General features: G+C 36.2%; 1 protein-coding gene across 1 annotated transcript in view; it reads left to right on the top strand.

The window, feature by feature from the left end:
- SLC5A8 (solute carrier family 5 member 8) overlaps window positions 1-24,062 on the top strand; it is a 56,323-nt gene that overhangs the window by 7,695 nt on the left and 24,566 nt on the right. The window contains exons 4-10 of the mRNA XM_047743238.1: window positions 5,947-6,014; window positions 7,071-7,225; window positions 9,592-9,732; window positions 12,883-13,012; window positions 16,394-16,482; window positions 17,365-17,477; window positions 22,108-22,175. Coding sequence (XP_047599194.1) covers window positions 5,947-6,014; window positions 7,071-7,225; window positions 9,592-9,732; window positions 12,883-13,012; window positions 16,394-16,482; window positions 17,365-17,477; window positions 22,108-22,175 — 764 coding nt within the window. The remainder of the gene's footprint in view (window positions 1-5,946; window positions 6,015-7,070; window positions 7,226-9,591; window positions 9,733-12,882; window positions 13,013-16,393; window positions 16,483-17,364; window positions 17,478-22,107; window positions 22,176-24,062) is intronic.

Below are 24,062 nucleotides of genomic sequence, written 5' to 3'. Positions count from 1 at the left end.
TGACAAAATGAAAGTGGCTATGGTGTCCTTTTAAACAAATATATGAAGATGGTGCTGATTGACATACTCCTGTACTCTCTGGTTTTGGGCGGATAAAAGCCATGGAACTGGAACAGTTTCCTGAGGCAAAGATGCCTGTTAGTCATATCCTTAAAAGGCTTTGGGAAAACCCCATATCCTTTGGATTCTTATCAATCAGATGTTAGTTTATCTTTTAGGCTTCCTTATGAAATGTACAGGTGTACTCTGATGGGGAAAATGTGATGCAAGTCCTGGAGTTAATATAAAATGGAAAGCCTTGCTAAACCCACACTCTAATTTCTACTTTCATGGCAGGTAGATAATAATTATTACCTAAGTTTATAAAGTACAACAGTATCATTATAAATTATTCCATTATATAACATGCTCTTGAATTCTGAATGTCAGGCATGTTCCAAGTCAATATTACCAACATCATGATCAAGTGATTTCATGTGTAAAGAGCTAACTTATAAACTTCATAAGTTACCTATTGGCAGTGAGTATAATTAAAGATGTGGTTGGGGCACCGGGGTGGCTCAGTGGGTTAAAGCCTCTGCCTTCGGCTCAGGTCATGGTCCCAGTGTCCTGGGATCAAGCCCCACATCGGGCTCTGTGCTCTGCAGGGAGCCTGCTTCCCCCCCTCTCTCTATCTGTCTGCCTCTCTGCCTACTTGTGATCTCTGTCTGTCAAATAAATAAAAAATCTTAAAAAAAAAAAAAGAAAAAAAAAGATGTGGTCTTAGGGTTTTAAAGTGCAGTTCTGGCAGTAAGAGAGTACTGTCTTCCATCTATGAAGAAATCAAGGACTCTGATCTTATCAGTTTATTGGGCTATTCCATAGGAGTTAGGGCCCAGGAAGCTGCTGAATTTTGACCACTTGAATATCAATTGCATATATTACTGTGACCAAAGATAAATATAGAACTTGGTATGCAACAGATGTGCCATAGAAACTTGTTTAACTGAAATGAATCTTAACACTCTCTATGTCCAATCGTTTTCATTTTACCTTTTAAAAAATATATATAGAAAACTTTAAATAAGTATATGCTAGAAAAAAGAAAATAGTATATTGAACTCTAATGTATACTTTACACTAAAAATTATCAACTCTTGTTTCAGTTCACTCTGTTTCCCTCACTAGAGTATTTTGCTGTACATCTGAAGTATTTCATCATTTCATCTGAATTCAGTATCTTTTAAAAATAATGATGTGCTAATTTTTTCACTGGGGTATAATTATAACATTGTATTATATTATAATGATTTAAGATTTGTATATATTGCAAAATGACTACCAAATGTCTAGTTAACATCTGTCTCCATACAAAATTACAAAAGCTCTTTTTCTTGTGATGAGAGCTTTTAATATTTACTCTGTTGGCAACTTTTAAATATGTAATAGAGGATTATTAATTATAGTCATGTACCTTACATCTCTGTGACTTAGGTATTTTATAACTGGAAGTTCATACCAGGATGTGTTTTGTACATACAATTATACCATATTCATATCTAAAATATTAACATTATTTTTGGGATGCCTGTGTGGTTCAGTTGATTAAGTGTCTGCCTTTGTCTCAGGTCATGATCCCAATAGTCCTGGGATTGAATCCCGTATTGGGCTCCCAGCTTAGCGGGGAGCCTGCTTCCCCATCTGCCTGCCGTTCCCACTGATTATACTCTCTCTCTCTGACAAATAAATAATCTTGAAAAAATAAATAAATAAAATATTAACATTATTTAAAAAATCAATATGAAGTCAATGTTCAGCTTTCCTTGATTTTTTTTTTCAGTGTTTGTTAGAATCAGGACTCAAATAAGTTTATGCAGTTGCAATTAGTTGATTCGATAAATTTCTCTTTCTCGCTTTTAAAATCTTTTTCTTTATAAATAGGCTCCACACCTAGCATGGAACCCAGTGCAGGGCTTAAAATCACAACCCTGAGATCGAGACCTGAGCTGAGGTCAAGAGTCAGATGCTTAACTAACTGAGCCATCCAGACGCCCTTCTTGCTTCTTATTTTCTTATTATTTATTTATTTATTTACTTATTTATTTGACAGACAAAGATCACAAGTAGGCAGAGACGCAAGCAGAGAGGGGGTGGGAAACAGGCTCCCCGCTGAGCAGAGAGCAGGATGTGGGACTCAATCCCAGGACCCTGGTATCATGACCTGAGCCGAAGGCAGAGGCTTTAACCCACTGAACCACCTAGGTGCCCCCTAAATTTTTGCCCCCTAAATTAAAAACCATTTTTTGTTGAAATACAACTTATACACAATAAATGTACAGAAATTAAATGTACAGTTGAACTAGTTTTAACAATTGTACATAGTTATGTGACCACCACGCAACTGGATACAGACTATTTTCACCATTTAATCCTAGGAGATTTTCTTGTGCTTCTTTCTAATAAATTCCCCTGCCAACCCAAGCTGCCACTTTCTGATTTTTTTGTCAACCATGAATTAGTTTTCCCTTTTCTTAGATTTTATATAAATGGAATCATGTAGTACCTCTTTTGTAATGGTTTATTTTGCTCAACAAAATATTTCTGAGATTCATTCATGTTGCTACATGTTTCAGGAGTTCATTCCTGTTTATTGCTAATATTTTATCATCTGTATCTCTACAGTCTGTTTATCCATCAACAACGTTGGGCACTTTTAGGCCATTATGAATTAAGACTACTAAGATCATTCTTGTACAGGTTTTGTTTTGTCTCGCTTTGCTTTTTTTAAGTTCATTTGCATTTGTTACAGACTTTTAAAGCAGAATGTGTTGAACACTGCATTTCCACTCACAGAACTTGCTGAGTTACTTTTTTGAGCAGCTTTACAACACACCTAAATAGGCTTATAATTTTGCTAAACAACGCTCTTCTTTGAAAAACATGCCATATACATAGGTATTCCCATCAAGTTGGTTCAGTTTAACATATGAGTTTCTAGGTGCCTGGTACATGCAGTTGATAACTATAGGGGATAGAAGATTTAAAAAATAGATCCTAGAAGGTGAAAGTTGTTTTAACCAATATTTTTCTTTTAAACATCAAGGTATAGCTCAGAATACTTTAGTGACAAAAAATTTGGTCCTTACTAAGGAATCTGCTTGATTGCTAAACACTTTATTTTTTTTTTACGATTTTATTTATTTATTTGACAGACAGAGATCACAAGTAGGCAGAGAGACAGGCAGAGAAAGAAGAGGAAGCAGGCTCCCTGCTGAGCAGGGAGCCTGATAAGGGGCTTGATCCCAGGACCTGGGATTTTGACCTGAGCTGAGGACAGAGGCTTTAAGCCACTGAGCCACCCAGGGGACCCGATTGCTAAACACTTTAGACCACACAGTCAACATTAGTTTGCATACATCTTACAACAAATGTTACCTTGTTTCATTAAAATAAGCCAGTGTGGAACGAGGAATGATAAAGGAGCTGGGCTTTAGTTCCTAAATATCACAGCATCTCACTCACAAAGAAATCTTATCTTCCCCTTAAATAGTTCTTGCCATGTCATAGAAATTTTTAAAATATTAACAAAAATAAAGAAAAACATCCTTGAAATATATTATCCCCCCCCCAAAAAGAAAATATATTACTGGAGGGAATAAAGATAAAGTATTGAATACATGTACAAATAATTCTTGGGGCAGCACTTAGTCTGTTTCTTCCATACGTGATATGTTGTCATCTCCTTTGAGGGGCAACATCTCTTTGGTTATGGCAACATTGCCAGCATCAGTAGTAGCATCATCTTCATCAATACCAAGACCAGATTTGGTCATCCTGTAGATCCTGGTAGCATGTGTCTGAGGAGTTGCTTTTGACACATAGTTTTATCTCTATTGGTTGAATGCCTGGAAGCAGTGTAGTTAAACATAAACCCATGATAACCTAGTACAGGGCAGGTGCATGTACAAAATTTAAGAGAAACTGGAAAACAATTTTTCTGAATGGTTGTATCATTTTACATGCCCACTCCACAATGTGTGCATGTCCAAGTTACTCCAGTTGTGCTTCTGCCCTGGCTTTGAATCAAGGTACATCTTGTCTTTTTTTTTTTTTTTTTTGAAATTAACATATAATGTATTATTTGTTTCAGGGGTACAGGTCTGTGATTCATTAGTCTTACATAATTCACAGCATTCACTATAGCACATACCCTCCCCAATGTCCATCACCCAGTCACCCCATCCCTCTCCAGCAACCCTCAGTTTGTTTCCTGAAATTAAGAGTCTCTTATGGTTTGTCTCCCTCTCTGATTTCATCTTGTTTCACTTTTCCCTTCCCTTCCCCGATGATCCTCTGTCTCATTTCTCAAATTCCTCATATCAATGAGATCATATGATAATTATCTTTCTCTGAGTGACTTATTTCACTTATCACAATACCCTTTAGTTCCATCCATGTCATTGCAAATGAATCAAGGTACATCTTAACGCTGTCAATTATGTCACTCACATTTGAGGCTAATTTATTATATAGGAAAACAATTGACTTTTGTATATTACAACTTTGCTGTAATCACTTACTAGTTTCAGTTTTTGTTACATCAATGATCATGTCATCTGTGAAAAAAGAAGAGTTTTATTTCTTCTTTCCCAATATGTATACCTTTTATTGCCTTTCTTGCCTTATTGCACTAGCAAGGACTTCCAGTAACTTCCAGTTAAAAAGGAGCAATGAGAGGGAACATCCTTGTCTTGGACCTGATCTTAGTGGGAAAGCTTTGACTCTCACAGTCTTAAGTAGGATGTTAGCTGTAGGATTTTTGTACACAGTCTATCAAGTTGAGAAATTTCCCCTCTATTCCTAGTTTACTGAGTTTTTATAATAAATGGATGTTGCATTTTGTCAGATGTTTTTTCTGCATCTTTTGATATGATCATGTGATATTTCTTTTTTAGTGTGTTAAGATGATAGATTCCATTAATTGATTTTTAAATTTTGAACCAGCCTTGCATACCTGGAATAAATCCCTCTCAGTCATGGTATATAATTCTTTTTATACTCTTTTGGATTCCACTTGTTAATTTTCAATTTGCTGAAGATTTTTGCTTCTGTGTTCATGAGAAATATTGCTTTGTAGTTTTCTTGTAATGTCTTTATCTGGTTTTGGTATTAGAGCAATCCTGGCTTCTTAGAATGAGTTAGGAAGTATTCCTTCTTCTTCTATTCTGTGAAAGATATAGCAGAAAATTGGTATAATTTCTTCCTTAAATTGGTAGAAATTACCAGTTAACCCATCTGGGCCTAGAGCTTTTTGTTTTTAATTATTGATTCAATTTCTTTAATAGCTATTGGCCTATTTAGATAATGTACTTCTTCTTGCATGAGTGTTTTAGCCTATTGTGTCTTTCAAGGAATTGGCCCATTTTATATAGGTTATCACAGATATGGGCAGAGTTGTTATTCTTCCATTTAGAAAGAATATGCCCCTCCACTTAGATAAATGGTAGCAAATTATATGACTTTTCTCTTTCTTGGTCTCATCTTAGTAACATGCACAACTTGTCTTTCAAGGACTGGTAGAATAGTGTGTTTATTTGAACTATGAAGACACATACTATCTGACCCCATTCAGTCTGGGTAACTACCTCACAGAATCAAGTTGTTTCTTAGCTTCATTACAATATAAATGCTTTTTCATGTGTTTAATTTAGGCAGTGGTGGATCCAGGTATGCTCTCTAAGGGCAGAAACTAGTTCCATTTAATTTACCAAGTAAAATTTTAATTCATTTGTTTAGCGGCATTTTATGAGATTTGGATCTAGTTTTAGGCAGGAGTAGAGAAGTAGGTAAAAAGATAGGTGCACCATAAATAATATCACTACCTATTGATGATTTTTTGAGAAATATTTTTATTATACATGTTTCACAGTTATACATGCATTTTCTTTTCTTTTTTTCTTTTTACAGTCACGGGATTTGATCTGTGGGGTGCAGTAGTGGCAACAGGGGTGGTCTGTACATTCTACTGCACACTGGTATGTCAAGAACCTTCTTTCTTCTTTCACTCTACCAACTGTTTTGCAAAGTTGAAAATTCCAATAGTTGTGTTCTGCAGACTAGATTGTTTGTATGTCCTCTCCTACTCCTACCACCCACAGTGTAACTTTTTTATAAGAAAGAGTCCAGCTGGGGAAAAATTTGATTCTTTATAGAGCATTGATTATAACTAAAACTTTTTTCTTTTACCTGATCCATTGCAGTGGTCCTGAGTCTTGTCTCCTACTTCACCCTTACTATTGCTAAATTATTATATTTGTGTTCATACTATCTCAGCTTAGAAACCTAAGATTATTGCATGGAGCACTGGGTATGGTGCATAAACAATGAATCTTGGAACACTGAAAAAATAAATTTAGATTAAAAAAAAAAAAAGAAAAGAAACGTAAGATAGTTTCCCATTGCCTAAAGGCAGGAATTGCAGTCAAAATATGTAACAACCAGATAGTATGGACACTGGTATTATAATGGATGCTAGTTTCTAGAAGTGGTGCAACTCTTGTGGTATATCTGACATAATAGGTCTTAAGACTTTAGTGGATTTTTTTAGAAGATGGGGATCTCAGGGAGGGGATAGTTCAGCCAAGGACACAGGGACTGGAGAGAGACACTGGGAAGTTTGTGTCAGTGGCTAGTACAAAACAATTTTAGTATGTCAACAACTGGCATGACATTCTGTGTGCATACTTGATTGAATATCAGCCCTGCTTATAGGATAAAATCTATGACATTGCCTTTTGCAGTTTCACTCTGGCCGCATTCACCATGTCATGTACTTTGAATTCTTTGTGCTTTTGTCCATGCTGTTTTCTCTTCTGGGATGACCTTCCATCTTCACCTCTGCTTCTGTCTGAAAGGTTGGCTTAAATCACACCCTCTTTTGAAGGTTCTCCCAACCTTACTGTCTATTACCTTAAGTGTATTCCTTGGCCAAGATCTATGTTTTCATTATTCTTGTCCAGCATGATATATAAGCATGTAGATGATAATAATGTCTGATAAGAGCATTAATCCTAATATTTTTTTCCTCAAAGGGTGGTCTTAAAGCAGTTATCTGGACAGATGTTTTTCAAATTGGGATCATGGTGGCTGGATTTGCATCTGTGATTATACAAGCTGTAGTGATTCAAGGTGGAATCAGCACTATTCTAAGTGATAGCTATAATGGTGGAAGATTAAACTTCTGGAAGTAAGTTGCTATTTATCTCCTGGTCAATAGAACACTCCTTTTGTTTTTTTCTTTCCTATAAAAATAATTTCATCATTGAAGTAGTAGATTTACATCAGAAAACGAATAGATGGCTAAGAATGTGGTATAAAAAATTGAAGCTGGTATGTTAATGTGTGAGGGGTTTCTACCAGGTCTTTAAGGGGTTAAAGCAGTCAGATGGTTGCTTAGTTACATAGAATGTAACTTCTTTCTGAGAAAGGATTGATAGCAAAAGAGCATTTTTCCTCCAGATATTAAAATCTGGAATTGGTCAAAGGGTGGGGTAGTGTAATTAGGGAAGAGGGAGTGGAGAAATAGGAAAAGGAAACCTCTTAAGAGAAAAACACTAAAGGATCATGCTGTCATTCTGACAGTTCTTTGTTTCAAGCAGCCTAGAGAATTTTTCTATTGATATTGCCCTGGCAATATATATTATTATTATATTTCGTAATTATATATGTACAAATATTTTATAATATTATATATTATTTCTAGAGTATTGACTAGAAAATTATTACTAATGCCTCAAGTGTCAGTATATTGTACAATATAGCATATCCTCAACAGCTATTTAGTTTTCCTAGAGAAAGACCAGTGGAGAAACTAGATATTTCATCACAAATATACCACACAGCTTAGAGGAATATTTAAAACACCTTTTGGTGTGGATCAGTAATGTCATTCTTGTTATGTTCAATGTGGGGAGGGGCTTATTTTCATATGGACTGGCTTATTTCCTCTTCAAGCAGCCCTACTTTGAGAGAGGCAAGCTGAAATCACTGGCAAGAAGAAAGAAAAAACATTTCTTACTTGGTGACTCTTTTCTAGTTTTCTGAAAATGGTGCTAATGTTTGAGAAGAGCCTTTTCAGAAACTGGTCAAGGACAATGTGTTAATTGCAGAGATAAGTTGAATTATGATGAGTCAACTTCCACTATTTTCAGTAATTGCTTTTTAACCTCAAGACTGAGATTCCAAGGAAGAGCACCTCCAGTTGTCCTAGCCTGGGCATTATTCCATCCCTTAGCTGTGGCAGAACAGGACATATTATTGACAACCATTTAGACTACTTTATGGTGAAATGGTCATTTCCCCAAAGCAGATTGGGTTGCCGTTACTAGAGGACAAGAGAATAGATACAGAGAAGCAGAAACAACTAATGGACACTCAGAAGATCTTGCTTACTCCTAAATTTCCTAGTAGGCAAGGCTGAGGGGAGAGGATGTAGAATCATTAATTTTTCTGCAAGATAACTCTCACTTTGTACAAAGGCAGCCCATATTGCTTCATTGAAGTGACAACTTATACACCAATAAGAGATTATTAAAAGTAAAAAACAAAAAAGAGATTATTAAAAGTAAAAGATTAGACACTTTTATGACCTTTGCTGTTTTCTCTATGGGTTAAAGGGTCAACACCCTTGAAACACAACTTTGATATGAAGTGTTAGAAAATGGAGTAGAGGCTCTTATATTTCCATAGGAATGCTGGGATATACATGAAATCTGAAAACTCATCTTAAATATAAGATTGAAATGGATTTGCAGAATTTCATAATTTTTAGAAATTTTCTTTGAAAGCCAATTTTGCAGAAATTTGTCAAACTTATATTGTGTTTCATGGATGAACAGAATCATTCCTTCCAAGATAATGCATTAAGAAGAATTAAAACACATATTCATTACAGAAGTTGAGCTTTCTTTGTGACAATATTTTGGACTTAAGTACATGTCATTTAGTGACTTTTCACTATTAGCATTTAGCTTGTGCACACAGCATTTAAGAAAGTATGATTATAATGACATGGTAATTTTAGAAGATGAAAGCCTTTAAACTGCATTAATTGAGTTCTTGAGCTTGAATATAAATTAGAAATATGACTATACATGTGCTGGGAGAGAAATTATATATGCAAAATGTGTCAATTTTGTGTTCATTTCAGTACCCTATCTATTGCTATGGTGCACTTAGGAACCTTACTCTCTTTATTGCTCTCTCTCTTTTTAGTTTCATGCTCTTCTCTGATTATAGCACAGCAGACTTATTTAAATAACAATTTCCTAAGGCCACTGGAGAACAATTTTTATGAAAGCTCAGAATAATTAGAACATTTGTTTTCCTTCAGTCCCATCCAGAATTTCCAATTCTCTGAATGTATCCATTTTTATTTCATTGAACTTAAGTTAGGAATTTTTTGCCTTTTTTATTATTTAATAAATTTGTATGTGTTTATATCTGTGTGCATATTTATATAGATACACATTGCTTGCTTCCAAAAAATATTCTAGGATTTTCTGTAGTTTTTTGCTTATGGTTAAAATTTGTTTTCTGTTTCTTTTCATTTAGTTTTGATCCCAATCCTTTGCAAAGACATACATTCTGGACAATTATTATAGGAGGGACCTTCACATGGACCAGCATCTATGGTGTCAACCAATCCCAAGTACAGAGATATATTTCCTGTAAAAGCAGGTTCCAGGCAAAAATGTAAGCCAAACTCTGGTATGGAAATCATTAATAACCACCAGTGTCTTTATTGAAACTTGTTAATTAGTCAAGCTTTGCTCAGGTTTAAGCCTTTTGTATCATGAAATTCCAAGAAATAAATTATATACTTAGTTATAAAAGAATCAAGTGTATTTTAAATCAGATACTTGAAATATTTATATGAATTATTAAGTAAAATAAATCCTATTAACTAAGTAGGCATTTATTGTGTATCTATTTGTATAAGGAGTTATGGAGGATAAAAATTAGAATTATATGGCTCTTCTAATGAAGGAACTTAACATCTAGTTATGAAAACATATACAAGTATGCAAAAAGCGAAATAACCCTAGAAAGGTATCACAGTTCTTTGGAACAATATAATGATAGAAGAAATGGTAAAGGGCATTATATTGCCAGATATGCTGGTATATTTTATTTTCAGACATAGTCATGGGTTTATAACTCTGCTCTAATACTTGCTATTTGAGTGGCCAGTTACTTAGTCTCCCTGAGTCTCAGTTTCCAAATTTACAAAATGAGCATAAGAAATATTATACATCTCAGGAGAGGTATTGTAAAATGTGCCTGGCACACACTTGGTAGTCGTCCAGTAAATGTGACCTTAAATCATAGGATATGAAGGCAGAGATTGGGTGAGAGATTCCTGTCAACCAAGCAGATCCTGAATAATGACCATATATGGGCAGGTAGAGAATAGCATTCCATATAGACATTTATTTGGACACAGCCCAGAGGTCAGAAGGATGACGTGATCAGGGAATTCTCAGTCCAGTCTTGGTGAGCAAAGAATATAAATGGTGGCTGGTTCTTTCTCAGGAGGCCTCGGATCAGTATGGTGACCCCTGCTCCCCATGCTGATAGATAAAGCTGACTGGCCCACATGCATTTAAGACCTTAAAAGTTATAAATAGATTAAGAGTAACTGGGTGGTTGGAGTAGGACAAGGAATGGCAATTAAATTTCTATTCAAAGAACATGAAAATATTGTGATGTCGCATGTCATAACCCAATATATTGAGAGTAAATAGGTTTAGACATTATCTGTGTTTGGAAAATTCAACAGTAAAAGATCTACACAAATATCAGCACAATAACTGGATATAGAATCCCCCAAAAGTGAGCTTAAGTGTTCTGGTATTTTAAGGAACTTTGAAGGAATGTAATTTATACATCCAGTGATCCACTGGACATTAAATCTACACTAGAGCTAATGTGTCTCCAAAATTAATTATGCATATGCTCTTCTGTTTCTTTGGGAACATGAATCTCAAAGGCCCAATTTTATAACTAAGAGACCAGCATTAGAGCTTAGAGCTTTCTTTCTTTTTTTTTTTTAAGATTTTATTTATTTATTTGACAGACAGAGATCACAAGTAGGCAGAGAGGCAGGCAGAGAGAGAGGTGGAGGCAGGCTCCCTGCGGAGCAGAGAGCCCGATGTGGGGCTCAATCCCAGGACCCTGGGATCATGACCTGAGCTGAAGGCAGAGGCTCAACCCACTGAGCCACCCACGCGCCCCGAGCTTAGAGCTTTCTTAATAAGAAAGAAATTCCTTTGGAATGGCCCTCAGCCGACTCCCTGAGCTGAGAGGAACCATTTTCTCCTACTTTTTAACTGTGGCTCCATGAGAAGAATGAATCCCAGTCAAAAAGTTAAGTAAGACCTATTGACATTGATCAACTGCGGAGAGTATCAGATATTATTGATAAGTGATCTATTTGAGTGGTATTAAAGTCAAATAAAACTATATAGTAAAGTATTAGACTCCTTTGTGAACAAGGGTATGTGAGCAGGAAAGTGTCTGGATATATTTTCTGGTGATTTGGAGATGAGCTGTAGTTACTTAGGCTATTTTTAGCCAATAGCAAAACATAGAGTAAATTTAGTCAATCAAGGGAAAAGGTTAGCAATCTGTTGTTTGGTACCTGTTGAAGGTGCATTCTCCTGAAACAGACTCTGAAATGGAGGTTGGCATGCCAGAGACTGTGGGGGAATCACCACCTGTAGAAGAAAGAGAAGAGAAGGAAGCAGAATTGGCCAAAGTGAGAAGTTGGATTGTAATGCTGTTTCTCAGCCAAGCCTTAGGGGAAGCCCTAATGCTGGACTGACTCCAGATTTGTCCTAGGTTAGGATAAGGAGACTGATCCTTTAAAATTCTGAATCTAGTAGTCACTGGACACAGGTACCCCAAGGAGGAGGCATGACTATGAGGACGGTACCTCTCTTCCACCTAGGGCAACATTTTGCAGTATTTACTACAGCACTACTGGGGAAAAGAGATGAGGACACCATAGTGAGAACAATGTTTACTATTCACTTGATTATTAAGGCATAGAATTTGGTGCCATTAGCACTCATAATGTCAATAATTACTATTTAACAAATGTTGTTCCATGCCAAGCACTGTGCTATGGAATACGTACTATTTCATCTAATGTTAAAACTCTGCAAGGTAGGCATCATTATCTGTAGGTATAAAGGAAGAAGCTGAAGATCAGAGAAGCTAAATGACTTGCCCAGGGTCATATATGGTAGATGGAACCAAGGTTTATGTTCAGGTCTGACTCCAGTACTGTTCTCCTGGAGCACGCACCATGTATTATGATGCTGAATGTTGTTGGAGAAGATACCTGTTCAAGGAATGCAGGTTTGCCTCTCATACTTACTAGGTGATATTACAAACCACATTTAAACAAGTTCAATGAGTTTCTATGTAGATGCTAACAGTGGTTAGCAGTTTTAAACTCCATTACTTTAAAAAGGAAAAATGAGTAATAGTTACTGCTCTGTTGACCATTAAAAATCTTTACTTCATGACAGGAAGCCCTGAAATAGTATAACTGGATATCATTATAAAGCTGATAATGCCCGTGGAACTCTGACCAGGATATACACATCTATTCAGTAGAGAAGCCCCCATCTATTCCAAGTATTTTGAAATACATTGTTGATTGACAGCACAAGCAGAAGGTTAGGCTAGAATAAAATAGAGAGCATTTTTGATAACCGAAAGATTCCGTGCATTTATTGAGTAATCATGAAGGTCTCTTCTGTTTATGTAACAAGTTTCCTATCTTTGGGATGGAAATTACAAATATCATTTGCTGGTTTGTTTTCATTTCCTTAGGTCTCTCTACATCAATCTTCTGGGACTCTGGGCAATCCTTGTCTGCTCAGTGTTATGTGGGCTTGCCCTATATTCCAGGTACCATGACTGTGATCCTTGGACAGCCAAGAAAGTATCTGCACCAGACCAGGTTTAGTACCATGTCTTTCTTACATGTGTATTAATGTTATCCAGAAAGCTTATTAGTTTGGGAGGAAGGAGTATTCATGTTTTTATAGCGAAAGAGCAAATGAGTACAATATAATCATCTTTAATTTCTAGAAAGCATTTGGCAAAAATTTATTTTAGCATATATAGCAAGAAGGAAGAATGCTGTATCCAAGATTAAAATATTGAAATACCTAGAAAATTCCAAGCCAAGTGTTAAAGAGAACTAGGTCAACACTGGGAATAGAAATGTAAATACAGTTAAAGAAGAAAAACTATATACAAACCATGGTGGTGTAAAACATTTTGTGAATATTCTTAGATCACTTTTATATCAACAGCTTACCTTCCAGTTCTTAAATGATAGAGAAACAGATCTAATGAGTGAACATTTATAGAGTACCAACCAAGCAGTGAGAGAATGTGCCTAGAGCTTTGCGTGCTTTATCTCTTTTAATTCTCATAACCCAGTAATTCTAAATCTAGAGATGAGGAAATGAGTGACTCACAGAGAGGTTATATTGCTTGCTCAAGGTCATAGGGCTGTTAAATAAGTATAGCCTCAAGAATTCATCATCCTGTCATAAGTGCTTTCTATAAACTTCAACTTTGAATCCTTAAAGCTACACACTGAGATAGGTGCTCTCATTATATCCCTTTCAAAGATGAGGAAACTGAGGCACAGACAAGCTATGTAATAGCTAGTAAACCTGGAACCAGAATTCAAGTGCAGGCAGGCTGCCACCAGAGTCCTAACTTTGAACCCCGATGCTGTATACCACCTTTCAGAAAGTGTAGCTAGAATTCAAACCCAGGACCGCTAGACTCTGAAGCTTGGGTTCTTGCCAAAATTATGTTCTAAGACTTGCTTGTAAATCAAGTGCCCAGAAGACTCATTAGATTGAAGATAGACTGAATTTTGTCTTGACATAAATGCATCACATACTCCTAGAAAAATAATGCAGTTTTGTGGGACTAGAAAATGAGAACCTCCTTGAGCTGTGCGTCTCAACCCTATGTTCACATGTGTCCTCCTGTGAATAAATAGATCTTTCCTATTTGCTCAGAGAATCTAAGAATCATGTTTACTTTGAAGGTAGATGCACTCTTCCCTCATATGCTCTCTAGTGAAGAATGTTTTGTCTGTAGTTTATATCATGACGATAATAGGGATGTTAAAAATGTTTCTCATCTATCTTCCCCTAACCCTAGATGACAACAATAAAAAGTATCTATACCTTTCTACCCTTGAGACTTCTTGCCTTAGAATGCATTCAGGGGTGTCTTGCATGCATCCACTTTTAAAGAGCCTGTACTGAATTTTTTTTTTAAAGATTTTATTTATTTACTTGACAGAGATCACAAGTAGGCAGAGAGGCAGGCAGAGAGAGAGGAGGAAGCAGGCTCCCTGATGAGCAGAGAGCCCGATGCAATGCGGGGCTCAATCCCAGGACCCTGGGATCATGACCTGAGCTGAAGGCAGAGGCTTTAACCTACTGAGCCATCCAGGTGCCCCTGTACTGAATTTTTTAAAAAGAAAGTGGTTTCGGGGCACGTGAGTGGCTCAGTTGTCAAGCTTCTGCCTTTGACTCAGGTCATGATCCCAGCGTCCTGGGATCAAGCCCGCATAGGCAGGGTTCCCTGCTCAGCTGGAAACCTACTTCTTCTCCACCCCTTGCTTGTGTTTCCTCTCTAGCTGTCTCTGTCAAATAAATAAATAAAATATTAAAAGAAAAAAAAAAGAAAAAGAAAGTTTCCTCCTGATTGGATGATTCCGGTATTGTATTGATTATTGAGGAGTTAATGCAATTAACATTTCCCTAGGGATACAATGCACATAAGTCCCAGTAGTAGAAAGGTCAAAAAATTAACCCAAGGAGAGCAAAGATGTATTTCTGTGACACTCTGCTGGAGCTTACCCTGAGGAAGAAAGATTAGTGTCTAGATAGAGTTTTACTATTTTTCTATCTATCAGTCTTATCTTGTTGGACCTATACCTGAGGGGGCCAGTCGGAATATGAAATATCACCCCCAAGGACTTTTGAGAAAATTGATATTAGGTCTTGTTATCCCAGTAACAATGGAAATTTCATGTTTAAGTATGGAATACTGCTTGAAGTTACACTTTTAAGATATCTTGGGAACACTGGGTCTTGATTTCATATAGAGATAAATTCTGTTCTCTCTGAGACTAAAAAATTAGTAAGCTTTGGATGAAGTGGAAACATTCTTAAAATGACTGAACACTGACCCTTGTAACATTGGAGCTTGTTTGTCCACATACTGTAACAAACTTTGTCAAATGAAATCAGAAAAGGCTGATGAGATAGGACATGACATCTACTCTTTACTATTGGAGAAGGACTTGAGAATGATTCAGTGCAAGTGAGGGGAATTTTCCTAGAATTTTATCCTCCTAGGATCCTTTTAATTTAAAAATCAGTTTTGCCAGAAGACTATCATGTGACATAGTACTGAACTAATAAACCTTCCCATCCTTATTTAATATTATCTTTTAAAAAGTAACTTATCAGAAAGTAAGTTGGTATCAGGAACTTTTTTTTATTGAAATAGGGCTAATAGTTTTGTTTTATTGTATTGTACTGTATTGTATTGTATTCTTTCAGTGTTCCAAGATTCATTGTTTATGCACCACACACAGTGCTCCATGCAATACGTGCCCTCCTTAAAACCCACCACCAAGTTCACCTAACCTCCCACCCCCCTCCCCTTTCAAACCCTCACCATGAGAGACTGTGGTATCAGGACCTTTATAAAAAGAAGCACATTTCAGGAACTTCCCGAGGTTACTCTCTACTTGTCACTATGTCTCATACTATATGCAGCTATAATTACACTTTCAGTCCTGGGCAGTGATTAAAGTTCACAAAGATCTTTGAGTCATCTGTAAAGTTAAGTGAATGCTGCTTATTACTTAAGCATAGAGGTATGTAAAATATTTCCTTTAAATTGATTTATTATTCCAAAGAATGAGAACAGCTACCTTTTATCAAGCATTTACTGTATTCCATGTACTATACTAAGAGCTTTACATAGATGATATAATTTAACTTTTATAACAAGTCTGTGAGGTTAGTTTTAGTACCCCTGCTTTACAGATGAAGAAACTAAGTCTTAGAGAAGTAACAAAGACCACTTCTGTCTGAATCCAGACCCTGTGTTCTTAACTACTCTGCTATTATTTTAAGTATTAGCAATAAACGAGTTTAATTTTTCATATTTAGAAATTTCAACTATATGGAATAGGTTCCTTTAGTTCTTGAAGAACACAAGATAAATGAGGCATTAATTAATTTTATTTGATAGCAAATAACACTCAGAAGTAAATTTTGGAATTTTTCAGCTCATGCCTTATTTGGTACTGGACATTCTGCAAGATTTTCCGGGACTTCCTGGACTTTTTGTGGCCTGTGCTTATAGTGGAACATTAAGGTATAAACTATGACTCTAATAATAAATGGTTTTCCTGTTGGGATCTTTCTTTCGTTATTAGATATTTTGGGGGATAAAGCTGAATTTTGTATATGAGCACCAGTGTCCCAAAGTGGGTAATTTACTCCATGTATCTTCTCTGTTGGTCTCACTCTTATCCATGTGAACTATCAGTCTATTAACCTCAGTCTCCACTTTTAACTTGGGCTCTACTGTAATACATCATCACATACTATGTAAGGTCATCATAAAAATGATCAATTGATGGTAGTTTTCACTGATTATCAAAAAGGGATGCCTACAGTCTTAGTTTAAACTGTATGTATATCTAAACATGGTCAAATGGAAAATTAGAATTAAATCTCCTATTACATGCTGAATAATATACGCTGTCCAAAGAATCTTGTTCTGCCTTTCAACTTACTCATTGTACTTTTTTCCAGTGTTTGTGCCAGGGAATGAATTCTTATTATTAACATGTACAGTGTTTGTTAGTGAGGATCCAGGAAATTAATAGTATTGATATTTATGGCATATGTTTCTAAGGATTTATGACAGTCCTTTCTATGCACAAAAAGGAATATATTTTAAAGTCATTACATAGTAGTACTATGTAGTCTGTGTAAATTCTCTCCATAGACACTAAGGATTTATTGCAAAGTGGAAGCAACATAAAATTCTTCTCCTCACTATCAACCCTTTGGATGTTGCCTGAATCATTCTTGGATGATAGCAGCTTCCAGAAAGAGGGTGTTGTAATCATTAAAAATATAGTAGAAATCTGGTTATATTGACAGTTTTGGTTCCCCCTTTCTTATTCCTACTTAAAGTACTATCAAAGTTAAAATATTATAAATCAAAAGATTGATTTTTCTCTTACAGCACAGTGTCCTCCAGTATTAATGCTTTAGCAGCAGTAACTGTGGAAGATCTAATTAAACCTCACTTCAGATCGCTCTCAGAAAGGTCTCTCTCTTGGATTTCCCAAGGAATGAGTGAGTTTCCATTTTCACGATCCCATTTTACCTTGAAGAGATGATTTTTAGAAATACCAGAAATCTTGGGTACCTGGGCAGCTCAGTTGGTTAAGCAACTGCCTTCTGCTTGGGTTGTGATCCTGGAGTTCTGGGATTGAGTTCTGCATCAGGCTCCCAACTCCCTGGGGAGTCTGCTTCTCCCTCTGATCTTCTCCCCTCTCATGCTAGTTCTCTCTCTCTCAAATAAATAAATAAATAAATAAATAAAATATTTAGAAAGAAAAAAAAGAAATACCAGAAATCTTTTCCATGGAAGATATAGAGTAAGAACCTATGAGTGTTAATGTATATATACATATGCATGCCTATGGCTAAATGTAGTCATGCTGTATTTGCAATCAAGATTTGAGAGACACTTCAAGCAATTAATTGTCAGGGGACCACGAAGAACAATATCCGGGGGTCCTTATTTTTTTCTTAAGTTTTTACTTAAATTCCAGTTAATTAACATACACTGTAATATTAGTTTCAGTGATTCAACACTTCCATACAACACCCAGTGCTCATCATGACAAGCGCAGTTCTTAATCCCCATCACCTATTTCATGCATCCCTCTACCCACCTCCCTCCTGGTAACCGTCAGCTTGTTCTCTGTGTTAAGAGTCTGTTTCTTGATTTGCCTCCCTCTTCTTCCCCCTCCGTGCTTGTTTGTTGTGTTGTTAAATTCCACATATGAGTGAAGTCATACGGTATTTGTCTTTCTCTGACTGACTTATTTCACCTATCATTATATACTCTAGCTCCATCTATGTCATTATAAATGGCAAGATTTCATTCTTTATGGCTAATATTGAGTATGTATACCACATTGTCGTTATCCATTCATCAGCTGATGACACGTAAGCTGTTTCCATAATTTAGCTATTATAGACAATGGTGCTATAAACATTGGGGTGCATGTATCCCTTCAAATCAGCATTTTTCTATTTTTCAGGTAAAAACCTAGTACTACAATTGCTGGATCATAGGGTAGTTCTATCTTTAACCTTTTGAGGAATCTCCATACTCTTTTCCACAGCGACTGCACCAGTTTGCTTTCCCACTACAAGTGCAGGAGGGTTTGCCTTTCTCCATATCTTTGCCAACACCTGTTGTTTCTTTTGTGGTTGATTTTAGCCATTCTGACAGGTGTGAGGTAGTATCTCATTGTGGTTTTGATTTGTTTACCTGATGATGAGTGATGTTGAGCATCTTTTCAGGGTACTTATTTGGATATCCTTCTTTTTTCACTTCTTCCTATCCCAAATCTATGTTAAAATTCTTAGCCACAGAAAAAATTCAACCCTCTTCCTTTCCAAACTTTAGTCAACAGTTTTAAGAAATACCCTTAGTTTGGAGCCAAGAACCACATTTTTCTTCTTTATTACATAAGAGGGCACTGTCAGCTTAAAGTACAGAACACTGGTGTACGCAACTGATAAATTATTGAACACTACATCTGAAATTAATGAGGTGCTATATGTTAGCTAATGGATTTTAAATAAAAAAAGAAAACCTAACCCCCCCAAAATAGAGTAAATAGTCTGTGTGTATGAATTGAAGATAAAGAAACAAACTATTAGGATTTTTGACCCATCTTGGTTGTCTATCCTATCTGTACATGCAGACTGCCCTGGAGATAGTCAATTATATTGTACAAGGAATGTTCAACTTCTATTGATAGATTATAGGACCTTATTAGGGGTTAAATATCAGTTGCATGAAAAGGTTTAAAGACCCCAGTTCCCAGATGTCCCAAATGGACCAATTGGACTCAAAGGAATCTGGTTACTGTACTTCATTCTTTGTGTTTGACATCTTAGTTATATGTATTCTAGGATGAATGAGTAACAAACTTGTTTTTAAAAAGAATATTTAACTTCAACTGAGTAACACTAATAGGCTGTCAAAGAAATAGTAAATAATATTCTATTTTGAACCATAATTCTATATGTAATCATTTTGACTATAGCCTGGAATAAATACTTAATTTATATTCTTTGGTGTCCCTTAAATTTAAATAACATTGCATCATCTTATTATGTGCCTAATTTTCATCCTGGAGCATAATTTCAGAATGATACAATGCTTCCTAAAGAGTATTTAGATTGGTTCATTATAGGATTATTGAAGCTAGATGCTTTTAAATAGAAACTTTTGAAGCCAGACAGACCCAGTCTTGCTTTACCAATTTGTTAGCCTCAAGCAAACCCAATAACTCAATACAGCTTGAATTTTTTTGTATGAAAAATGTTGCAAAAGTATTAATCTTGCAGGTTCTATGAGGCTTAGAGATAATGGGTATAAAATAAGAAGCACTAGCTGGTGCTCAAGGAAGGATGTTGATGGTAATTAATAACAAATCAACTCTGCTAGTGTAGATGAGGTTTTCATTGACTTTGAAGAATTATATAAAGTCATTATCTTGAGGTATGAACAGTAAGAACATCATAGAGAAGAACATGGAAAGTAATTTGTATGTGTTTCCATTAACTTTGAATACCAAAACTCCATAGTGGTGACCATTCATGAGCTATCAGATATAGAAAAATCATACTAAATATATTGGAAATACTATTTACACTAGGATTTGGAGGCTTAAAAGATCACTGTGACATGAACTCTATGTAAAAAATTAATATAAGTTTTCCATTCAGGTGCAATAAGGTTATTTGCCCAATATACTTAACAAAGATGTGACTTCTAGTGTAAATTAGATGTAATGAATGCACTGATTTTATAATGAGCAAAGTTATTCCTCTTTTTGTGTTTTGATTTTTTATGTGGGAAATTATATTGACTGATTCCAGGTGATTTGTGCTAAATGAAAATATTCAAAAATAAAAATCTGGGGGGCATGTGTGTAAATTTTCCTATAATTTAAAAAGTAGGGGCGCCTGGGTGGCTCAGTGGGTTAAAGCCTCTGCCTTCGGCTCAGGTCATGATCCCAGAGTCCTGGGACTGGGCCCCACATCAGGCTCTCTGTTCTGCGGGGAGCCTACTTCCTCCTCTCTCTCTCTGCTTGCCTCTCTGCCTACTTGTGATCTCTGTCTGATAAATAAAATCTTTTTAAAAATTTTTTAAATTGGGGCGCCTGGGTGGCTCAGTGGGTTAAGCCGCTGCCTTCGGCTCAGGTCATGATCTCAGGGTCCTGGGATCGAGTCCCACATCGGGCTCTCTGCTCAGCAGGAAGCCTGCTTCCCTCTCTCTCTCTGCCTGCCTCTCCGTCTACTTGTGATCTCTCTCTGTCAAATAAATAAATAAAATCTTTAAAAAAATTTTTTTAAATTAATTAAATTTAATTAAATTAAATTTTAATTTATTTAAAAAAATTTTAATAAACATATAATGTATTATTAGCCCCAGGGGTACAGGTCTGTGAATCGCCAGGTTTACACACTTCACAGCACTCATAAATAAAATCTTAAAAAAAAAAACCAGTAAAACATGTATTTGGAGAAAATCTGGAATGTATAAAAACCAAAGGAAAAAAAAACCCTATAATTATAATCTGACCAACAGTGGTGGCTTGAGAATTCCTATAAAGTTTGGGAAAACAAGTTGGTAGAATGGGTAACATCAGACTTGATACTATCTTTCTTTGCTAGTTTAACAGGAAAGGCTTAGTGATGTTGTTGGAGATTACAAGAGGGCTAAATGTCCTAAACCATCCCTTGGTGTAGATTGTCACTTCCCAGAAGAAATGAACACTTCAGATCAGATAACTCTAATTTCTCATGTTTATTACTCCCCTCCCCCATCATGTCATACAGATTGTGTCCTGTTTCTGGCAAACTGGAAACAGAGACCTGAGCCTTCCTTTATAAAACAAATGTTTATGGAGGATTAGATTAATAACACAATAGTTCTTAGCTTAAAAGTCTCTATGGTTAATGCTAGGGATTTTTTTACTTATATAACCTAATGTTGTCACTAATGCTGGTACACGATATCAGAGTTTTCTTTCCCCTTTGCACACTGCTGATCCTGTAGGAAAACACCCCTTCCCTTTTTTTGGCTTGCTCTGATGTATGTGGCCAATTTTCACCACAATCATATCAATTACTTTGAATCAAAGACAAGGTAGCTTGTTCTATTGAGAATTCTAATCCTCTTGGTCTGAATTTTACCCTGGCTTTTTTTTTTTTTTTGAATTTTTTTTTAATTTTTAATTTTTTAAATAAACATATAATGTACTTTTATCCCCAGGAGTACAGGTCTGTGAATCGCCAGGTTTACACACTTCACAGCACTCACCATAGCACATACCTTCCCCAATGTCCGTAACCCCACCACCCTCTCCCTCCCCACGGCCCCCAGCAACCCTCAGTTTGTTTTGTGAGATTAAGACTCACTTATGGTTTGTCTCCCTCCCAATCCCATCTTGTTTCATTTATTCTTCTCCTACCCCCTTAGCCCCCCATGTTGCATCTCCACTTCCTCATATCAGGGAGATCATATGATAGTTGTCTTTCTCTGATTGACTTATTTCGCTAAGCATGATACCCTCTAGTTCCATCCATGTCGTCGCAAATGGCAAGATTTCATTTCTTTTGATGGCTGCATAGTATTCCATTGTTTACACTGGCTTTTATGTCATCCATCTAGGTGTGCTGTTTGGAGTTCTCTGCATCGGAATGGCTGCATTAGCATCACTAATGGGAGCTTTGCTGCAGGTAAGAGCTGATTCTGCAAGGGTTGAATCATAAACACTGAATTCTTCCTTTTTTTAAATGTTGATGTGACTATCCTTCCAGACTTCTCTAGTCATCTATACAAAGCAATCGCAAGGAACTGAATTGCCTAAATCCTTTAAAATTTTTTTAAATTAAACTTTCTATTATGATATAGTTGTAGATTTATGTGCAATTTTAAGAAATAAGAGAGAAAGATCCCATAAATCCTTTACCTAGTTTTCCTCAATGGTGTGAGACTTAGATTGATGTTCCTTCCCCACTTCTCTATAGATGTACAGTTGTAAAGGCTGTGTTTCTTCCACTGAATTGCACCTATATCAAAAATCAGTTAGGGAGGGTGCCTGAGTGGCTCAGTCAGTTGGGTGTGTGACTATTTCAGCTCAGGTCTTGATCTTGGGGTCATGGGACTGAGCCCCTTGTCAGACTCTTCACTGAGTGCAGAGTCCGCTTGCCCCTCTCTCTGCACCTTTCCCAGCTTGCATACACATGCTCCCTCTCTCTCTCAAATAAATAAAATATTTTAAAAAATCAGTTAGGCATATTTGTGTGGGCTTATTTCTGGTTTCTCTTTTCTGTCCTATTAATCTGGTGTGTCTGTCCCTCTGCCAGTAGTATACAGTCTTGATTTTTGTAGCTTTATAATAAGTCTAGAATCAGGTAAACTAATTCCTTCCACTTTATTCTTTTTTTTATTTTTTTTAAGATTTATTTTTATTTGACAGACAGAAATCACAAGTAGGCAGAGGCAGGCAGAGAGAGAGGGGGGAAGCAGGCTCCCCGCTGAGCAGAGAGCCCGATGTGGGGCTCGATCTCAGGACCCTGAGATCATGACCTGAGCTGAAGGCAGAGGCATCAACCCACTGAGCCGCACAGGCGCCTCCTTCCACTTTATTCTTATCTTTCAAAAATGTGTTAACTATTCTCATTCCTTTGCCTTTCCATATAAAGTTTAGAATAATCTTCTGTATACCTAAAAAAAATGTCGCTTAGATTTTGATAAAATTGCACTAAACCTATATATCAATTTGGGGAAACTTGACATCTTTACTATATTGAATCTTTGAATCCATGAATATAGTATATCTCTTCATTTATTTAGATCTCTGATTTTTCTTATAACCATTGTTTAATTTTCAGTATATAAGTCCTGTGTATATTTAGTGATATTTACACCTTACAATTAATAAATTGTTTTAAGTTTTTTAAAAAGACATTTATTTGAGAGCGAGTGTGGGCATGAGTGGGGAGAGGGGCAGAGGGAGAGAATCTCAAGCAGATTCCCCACTGACCACAGGTCCCAAAGTGGAACTCAGTCCCACTATTCATCAGATCATGACCTGAGCCAAAATCATGAATTGGATACTTAACCAACTGGATATCTGTTTCAAACCTTCCCCAGATTAGGAGTTTTCAGCTATTATTTCTTCAAATAAATTCTCTGCCCTCTTTTCTTTCTCTTCTTCTGGGATTCCTATAATATGAATGTAACTCTGTCTGATGGAGTCACTGAGTTCTCTAAGTCTATTGTCATTTTTCCTCATTCTTTTTTCTCTCTTTTGTTCAGCTTTATTACTTTCCATTACTCTGTCGTCTAGGTATTGATTTATTTCTGTGTTTCTTCCAGTCTGCTGTTCATTCCATAGAGCATGTTCTTGATTTTGTTTATTGGGCCCTTTATTTCTCCTGTGTTATTCCTTATCTCCATGTTAATGGTCTCGCTGAGGACTTCCACTCTTTTCTCAAGTCTAGCAAGTATTTTTATGATCATTACTTTAAATTCTTTATCAGGTGTGTTACTTGTATCTGTTTCATTTAAATCTCTAACTGTGGGCTTGTCTTGTTCTTTCATTTGGGACAAATTCCTCT

This window comes from Lutra lutra, chromosome 8 (assembly GCF_902655055.1).
Source record: "Lutra lutra chromosome 8, mLutLut1.2, whole genome shotgun sequence".
NCBI lineage: Eukaryota > Metazoa > Chordata > Mammalia > Carnivora > Mustelidae > Lutra > Lutra lutra.
The sequence above is the reverse complement of the archived record's forward strand: the minus strand, read 5'-3'. Positions and strand labels throughout refer to the sequence as shown.